At 40.0% G+C, this 8,567-nt stretch overlaps 1 protein-coding gene across 2 annotated transcripts in view; it reads left to right on the plus strand.

Moving 5' to 3' along the window:
- LOC133614287 (dixin-A-like) overlaps positions 1-8,567 on the plus strand; it is a 45,200-nt gene that overhangs the window by 27,052 nt on the left and 9,581 nt on the right. For both annotated transcript variants that reach the window (XM_061972138.1, XM_061972139.1), the window contains 3 exons: positions 3,366-3,455; positions 3,681-3,734; positions 3,823-3,873. In XM_061972138.1, the coding sequence (XP_061828122.1) occupies positions 3,366-3,455; positions 3,681-3,734; positions 3,823-3,873 (195 nt within the window). The remainder of the gene's footprint in view (positions 1-3,365; positions 3,456-3,680; positions 3,735-3,822; positions 3,874-8,567) is intronic.

Raw genomic sequence — 8,567 nt, forward strand, 5'->3', positions numbered from 1 at the left:
ACTGACACACAATTAGAAATGCAGCCAATATTACATACAGATAATGTGTCATGAGACACGCAAATATAAATGTAATACACAGAGGACATAAGTAAAGGAAATTAAATGAGCTCAAATATACCTACAAACGAGGCATAATGATGCAATATGTACACACAGCTAGCCTAAAGCTGGTTGAAAGGAAAACATTGGATATGAGGGCCGGCATGGAATAAAACAGACAAGCCATTGTAATGTCTGCTCGTGGAAAAACAAAATCCTAATCTACGATTTGACTCCCTTGAATGGCCTTGATGCAACAACAGGAGCAGGCTGTTCTGAAAACATCCCCCCCGAGGACTCCTCAATGATGGACGCTTTTGACCTCCCTCAACGACACCTGGAGTCGAACTTTTGCTTGCATGCAGAACGGCCCCAGGCCTATAGACACTACATCAACACACCCAAGACAATGGGCATATACACACACATACCCCCACCCCCACCCCACGCCTTCACCACCGCTTGATTCCCCTTCGGAGTGATGGACGGCTGGCAGCGCTTTATAGCAGCAGTCGACCTCCGGGGTCCCAATTACCCCTCCCCGTTGCGAGTTGTTGTGATTATATGTAACATGTTTATGTGTGCATGGCATGGAGGTTTTTTTCCCACTCCAGACTGGGCCCCCTTAGGAGCTCAGTCTAGATTGTGTTTTACCTTTTTCCCATCTTTTACAGGGCGCCTTGTGGCGACCCATCAGCATTCCTGTTCTGTAACCCTGTACACTGTTTGTTTGTCTAATCTTGAACGGGTCTGTGCTGAAAACATAGTTTCGTTATACTTGCGCAATGACAATACAGTACTATCCTGTCCTATCCTAAATAGCAGTTTAGCATGGATTATTAGTAGGGATGTCCGATAATGGCTTTTTGCCGATATCCCATATTCCGATATTGTCCAACACTTTAATTACCGATACCGATATCAACCGATATATGCAGTCGTGGAATTATTTATTATTATTATTATTAATTATTATTATGCCTAATTTGGACAACTAGGTATGGTGAAGATAAGGTACTTTAAACAAATAAATAAAAAAAATAAGATAAATAAATTAAAAACATTTTCTTGAATTAAAAAAAGAAAGTAAAACAATATAAAAACAGTTACATAGAAACTAGTAATGAATGAAAATGAGTAAAATTAACTGTTAAAGGTTAGTACTATTAGTGGACCAGCAGCACGCACAATCATGTGTGCTTACGGACTGTATCCCTTGCAGACTGTATTGATATATATTAATATATAATGTAGGAACCAGAATATTAATAACAAAAAGAAACAACCCTTTTGTGTGAATGAGTGTGAATGGGGGAGGGAGGTTTTTTGGGTTGGTGCACTAATTGTAAGTGTATCTTGTGTTTTTTATGTTGATTTAATTTAAAAAAAACGGAAAAAAACCCGATACCGATAATAAAAAAACGATACCGATAATTACCGAGATTACATTTTAACGCATTTATCGGCCGATAATATCGGCAGGCCGATATTATCAGACATCCCTAATTATTAGCACTCCACGCAAGTCGATAACATCAACAAAGCTCACCTTTTTGTGCATTCACGCACAGCATAAAACGTTTTGTGGACAAAATGAGTCAGAGAAGTGGCATAAAACACGTCTTTCTGTGGCAGCGACGGAGAAAGTTGTACATGTAAACCAGGGGTTCTCATTACGTCGATCGCGAGCTACTGGTCGATCTCGGAGGGTGTGTCAGTCGATCACCAGCCAGGCATTAAAAAAATAGTCCTAAAAATGAGCGATCATAAATCTTCACTATGACGTCACTTTCGTCACTTGATTGACATTCACGGCACCCGAGGGTCTTCTGAGATGACGCTGACTACTGCCAGCTCATTAAAATTACCGACAGGAAGGCAAGAAACACTTTATTTCAACAGACTCTGGCGCCGTACCTGTCGTCAAAACTCCAAAGACCGACTGCACAGTTGCACAGTTGCGCTAACAAAATAAGAGTCTCAGAAAGCTGGCGTGCACAAGCTAGCAAGCTACGGAGTTTGCCGACAATGTATTTCTTGTAAAGTGTATACAAAGGAGTACGGAAGCTGGACAAATAAGATGCCAAAAACCAACCACTTTCATGTGGTATTGGACAGAAAGGAGACTTTTTTTCTCCTCCATTCGAAAATGCGGACATTATCATCACCACTGTCTGATTCCTATCAATGCAAGTCATCAGAATCATGTAATACACCAACTTATATTCTTGTCTTCATGAAAGAAAGGAATCTATATGTGTTAAACATGCTTGTATTATCTTTAAACACCTTTAACTTATTAACAATATTAACTATATGTGTTAAACATGCTTGTATTATCTTTAAACACCTTTAACTTATTAACAATATTAACTATATGTGTTAAACATGCTTGTATTATCTTTAAACACCTTTAACTTGTTAACAATATTAACTATATGTGTTAAACAGGCTTGTATTATCTTTAAACACCTTTAAGTTGTTAACAATATTAACTATTTGTATTAAACATTCTTGTATTATCATTAAACACCTTTAATTTTTTAACAATATTAACTATGTGTTAAACATGCTTGTATTATCATTAAACACCTTTAATTTTTTAACAATATTAACTATATGTGTTAAACATGCTTGTATTATCATTAAACACCTTTAACTTGCTAACAATATTAACTATATTTATTAAACATACTTGTATTATCATTAAACACCTTTAATTTTTTAACAATATTAACTATATGTGTTAAACATGCTTGCATTATCATTAAACACCTTTAACTTGTTAACAAAAACATATATTTCATTAATAAGTCAACATAAATTATATATATGAATGAGGTAGATCCCCACAACTTGATCAATTGAAAAGTAGCTCGCCTGCAGAAAAAGTGTGAGCACCCCTGATGTAAACCAACTGGTGAGTTCAAGGACCGCCAAAATTAGTAGGACAAAAAGGCGCTGTGAAGCATAAACACAAACATATTAAACAGTGCATATTCTAACAATTAGGAAGGTTTGTGTTATTTTTGTCCTACTACAGAAATATAATCAAAACAACAAATATATTTTTCCCCCATCTTTTTCCATTTTTGAAAAAGCTCCAAGGAGCCACGATGGCTAATTCGGGTTGCTGACCCCTGAATTAACACATTATTTACAGCACTAGCTGTTACTTAAGAGGTCATACTTAACACAAATGACGTGAAAAATAAACAAACACTAAAGTCCAGCACTTTCCTTCACTAGAATGTCACAGAGATGACACGAGAGCATGTTGGTGTTGTACATGTAGTTACTTTTGCATCTTTGTCCACATGCAGGCTTTGCTCCTCAATGGCTCCCTCCCAGAGGAGGACCAAGATGGATCAGTGAGCTTCGGTGACAACCGGGCTAACGCCGAGCAGCAGCTGGTAGGGTGCCCTCTTTCTGTGTCCCTGCTAACCTGCGAAAACACACAACAACACTCTCGGTGTTGTGTGCGAACTCTCGGTCCTTCTGTTGTGTTAATGTTTGTCGCCATGGCTTCGGTCTGGAGAGCGTAAATTAATCAGAGTGATCTGTGAGCTCTTGTCAGTGTCTTCCTAGTTTCCTCGCTCTCTCTAATTATGATGCTCTTTTTTTGTTTTCCTCTCAAGGTTGTCGTCCGCAGCCGCCTCGACCAAAGCACAGAGGAAGCCCTTGATCTCAAGGTGCGTTGAGTTAGCTCATTTCAACAAGGTTTTTGATTTTGCAATAAAACTGGAATGAAATGCTTCTCTTCATTTGTGCAACTCTTAGCGGGAACTTCTGAGACACAAACAAGAAGCACGCCAAATTCAGGCCATAAAGGTAAGTGGACTCACATCAGTTATTTGGATTCGAGCATAGGGATCAGTCTATTCTACTAAACTCGACATTGTCTCTTTATTTACAAGAACTGTCATTTCCTGCACACAATTGTGACCAAGATTTAGAGCATACTTGCCAACCCTCCCGGATTTTCTGGGAGACTCCCGAAATTCAGCGCCTCTCCCGAAAACTTCCCAGGACAAATTTTCTCCCGAAATTCAGGCGGACTCAGGTCCATGAGGACCTGAGTCCGCTAACCCACAATATAACCAGCAGACCTGCCCAATCACATTATAACTATAGAATGATGGAGGGTGAGTTCTTGGTTTCTTATGTGGGTTTATTGTTGGGCAGTTTCAGTAACGTCCTCCCAGCGTGGCAACAACACACAACAACAGCAGTCACGTTTTTGTATACCGTAAAGCAGTTCGTCTGCAGAAAAAGTGTGAGCACCCCTGGTATAGAGACTATAGTGGCTATCCAAGTAGCATGTGGTTGCATGACTTGAATAACCCGAATAACTTTGCACGACTACTTTCGCTGGGGTTACTAATGAACACCTTTTGGCGGCATTTGATGACATCGCGGGAGTGAGAGAACACATCCTGGTTATCATAATGAATAACATTTATTTTACAAACACAACTTTTGCGTTGATATTTGATAATACAAACCCCGTTTCCATATGAGTTGGGAAATTGTGTTTGATGTAAATATAAACGGAATACAATGATTTGAAAATCATTTTCAACCCATATTCAGTTGAATATGCTACAAAGACAACATATTTGATGTTCAAACTGATAAAACGTTGTTTTTTTTTGCAAATAATCATTAACTTTAGAATTTGATGCCAGCAACACGTGCCAAAGAAGTTGAGAAAGGTGGCAATAAATACTGACAAAGTTGAGGAATGCTCATTAAACACTTATTTGGAACATCCCACTGGTGTGCAGGCAAATTGGGAACAGGTGGGTGCCATGATTGGGTATAAAAGTAGATTCCATGAAATGCTCAGTCATTCACAAACAAGGATGGGGCGAGGGTCACCACTTTGTCAACAATTGCGTGAGTAAATTGTTGAACAGTTTAAGAAAAACCTTTCTCAACCAGCTATTGCAAGGAATTTAGGGATTTCACCATCTACAGTCCGTAATATCATCAAAGGGTTCAGAGAATCTGGAGAAATCACTGCACGTAAGCAGCTAAGCCCGTGACCTTCCATCCCTCAGGCTGTACTGCATCAACAAGCGACATCAGTGTGTAAAGGATATCACCACATGGGCTCAGGAACACTTCAGAAACCCACTGTCAGTAACTACAGTTGGTCGCTACATCTGTAAGTGCACGTTAAAACTCTCCTATGCAAGGCGAAAACCGTTTATCAACAACACCCAGAAACGCCGTCTGCTTCGCTGGGCCTGAGCTCATCTAAGATGGACTGATACAAAGTGGAAAAGTGTTCTGTGGTCTGACGAGTCCACATTTCAAATTGTTTTTGGAAACTGTGGACGTCATGTCCTCCGGAGCAAAGAGGAAAAGAACCATCCGGATTGTTATAGGCGCAAAGTTGAAAAGCCAGCATCTGTGATGGTATGGGGGTGTATTAGTGCCCAAGACATGGGTAACTTACACATCTGTGAAGGCGCCATTAATGCTGAAAGGTACATACAGGTTTTGGAGCAACATATGCTGCCATCTAAGCGCCGTTATCATGGACGCCCCTGCTTATTTCAGCAAGACAATGCCAAGCCACGTGTTACATCAACGTGGCTTCATAGTAAAAGAGTGCGGGTACTAGACTGGCCTGCCTGTAGTCCAGACCTGTCTCCCATTGAAAATGTGTGGCGCATTATGAAGCCTAAAATACCACAACGGAGACCCCCGGACTGTTGAACAACTTAAGCTGTACATCAAGCAAGAATGGGAAAGAATCCCACCTGAGAAGCTTAAAAAATGTGTCTCCTCAGTTCCAAAACGTTTACTGAGTGTTGTTAAAAGGAAAGGCCATGTAACACAGTGGTGAACATGCCCTTTCCCAACTACTTTGGCACGTGTTGCAGCCATGAAATTCGAAGTGAAATAGAGTTTATGAGTTTGAACATCAAATATGTTGTCTTTGTAGTGCATTCAATTGAATATGGGTTGAAAAAGATTTGCAAATCATTGTATTCCGTTTATATTTACATCTAACACAATTTCCCAACTCATATGGAAACAGGGTTTGTAGATGACTTACCTCGCCTCCGGACGTCCCTTAATCGGATGCTTTCTCGACAGGTGCAACAGCATCGAACTTGTGCTATGAGCAATGTTTGCATACTACTGCGTTTTCCTTCCATTTTAGTGTGAAGTGTTCCCACACCTTAGACAACTTTTGTCGCTTCTTAATTGCCTCGTTTTGCTAAGGCTCTTGTCCACTGCTTTCTGCGGCGTCTGCCATTGCCAGTTATGTCGGCGAAAAAGTTTACTAAACTCAAGCGTATTTAAAGGAGCGGTGTTGTGCAGTCCAGGGGACGTATGATCTGACGTAAACACACTGTGCAATACCTTAACAGTCCGTGCGAAACCTGTTACTAAATGAGGCAAAATGCCGTAAATTAACCCAAAAAACTTGACGCCTCCAGACAGCAAAAATTTCTCAAATATTTTTTGTAATCCAATTACTCGAGTTACTCGTTTCAGCTCTATTTCTAATATTAAACACGTGTATTATGTTGATTTAAGCAAATCTATCTAACCATTATACACTGAACAAAAATACAAACGAGAGATGTCCGATAATGGCTTTTTTGCCGATATTCCGATATCGTCCAACTCTTAATTACCGATTCCGATATCAACCGATACCGATATATACAGTCGTGGAATTAACACATTATTATGCCTAATTTTGTTGTGATGCCCCGCTGGATGCATTAAACCAGGGGTGTCAAACTCAAATACAGAGTGGGCCAAAATTTCAAACTGAACAAAGCCGCGGGCCAAGGTTGAACAAATTAACCTTTTAATAGGGACCCAAACAAGTTTTGCAGTGAATATTGAACAAGCAAGGCTTATATAACTTTATAGTGACATGCAAAATCGAGTTTCAAATAATAATAATAATAATAAAAAAATATCAATGGCATATCAAATACAATTTATGCAAAAATGTAATGCCTCTTTTCTATTTGCAGCCTTCTGAGGTAAATATCAACATTAACTTTTTCCACAGGCTAATAAATTTGAAAATAAAATAACAATGAATAAAAGAACCATTCAGGATTTTGAACTGCTCAGTTTGCAACACACTGATCTAATCTGATGTGCTCAAGCCAGATACCTGCCATCTTTTCTTGGATGCTAGTTCATTAATGTCGGAGCTCAGGCTTTGAGCTGAGGCAACCTTCATTATCGAACGACGGTGTTCATCAGTCATTATATCTCGTCCACCCGGACCACAGTCTTGGGGGCGTGCCTTAAATGCACTGCCTTTAACGTACTCGACGAGCTATCGTCACGTCCGCTTTTCATCCATTCTAACATCGGTCAGACCCAGTCACAAGATATGTGCGGCTTCTGTACGCACACACGAGTGAATGCAACGCATACTTCATCAACAGCGATACAGGTTACACTGAGGGTGCTAGTATAAAAAAACTTTAACACTGTTAGAAATATACGACACACTGTGAACCCACACCAAACAAGAATGACAAGCACATTTCGGGAGAACATCCGCACCGTAACACAACATAAACACAACAGAACAAATACCCAGAATCCTTTGCAGCACTAACTCTTCTGGGATGCTACAAAATACACCCTCGCTATCACCAAACCCTCCCCCCACACACACACACACACCTTGTAGCGTCCCGGAAGAGTTAGTGCTGCAAAGGGTTCTGTATTTGATCTGTTGTGTTTATGTTGTGTTACGGTGCGGATGTTCTCCCGAAATATGTTTGTCATTCTTGTTTGGTGTGGGTTCACAGTGTGGCGCATATTTGTAACAGTGTTAAAGTTGTTTATACCGCAGTGTGACCTGTATGGCTGTTGACCAAGTATGAATTACATTCACTTGTGTGTGTGAAAAGCCGTAGGTATTATGTGATTGGGCCGACACGCAAAGGCAGTGCCTTTAAGGTTTATTGGCGCTCTGTACTTCTCCCTACGTCCGTGTACACAGCGGCGTTTTAAAAAGTCATACATTTTACTTTTTGAAACCGGTACCGATAATTTCCGATATTAGCATTAATCGGCCGATAATACATCTCTTAATTAAGGTGTTGCTGGAGCTCGTTTACATCAGATTCGGACGGTAGTCATTTGTTTAACTTCTTCAGTTACACTAGTGGTGTTCCTCAAGGTTCCATTGTAGGTCCTCTCCTTTTTCCTCATTTGGGCTATTCAACTGGTGGTTCGCGAATTCACTTCAAAAACATGTGCCAGACTCACATTTTTGCAGCGGATTCTAAAAAACTTTGACCTTTGACTAGCTTTTTTGGCAGAAGATCCTTGAAAACAGCCGAGGGCTCCTGTAACTTGTAACAAAATACATAGACTAAAATCAAATGTCTACTGTAGAAGACGCTGGTTTTGTATACAAAAATGTAATATTAGTGAAGGGAAAAGTCCGGCCAACCGTTCCTTAGCTTTATTTAAATGTGACCCCCAAAACAATTGAGTTAAATATCTCTAGCATAGGGTGT

This window comes from Nerophis lumbriciformis, linkage group LG17 (assembly GCF_033978685.3).
Source record: "Nerophis lumbriciformis linkage group LG17, RoL_Nlum_v2.1, whole genome shotgun sequence".
Classification (NCBI taxonomy): Eukaryota; Metazoa; Chordata; class Actinopteri; order Syngnathiformes; family Syngnathidae; genus Nerophis; species Nerophis lumbriciformis.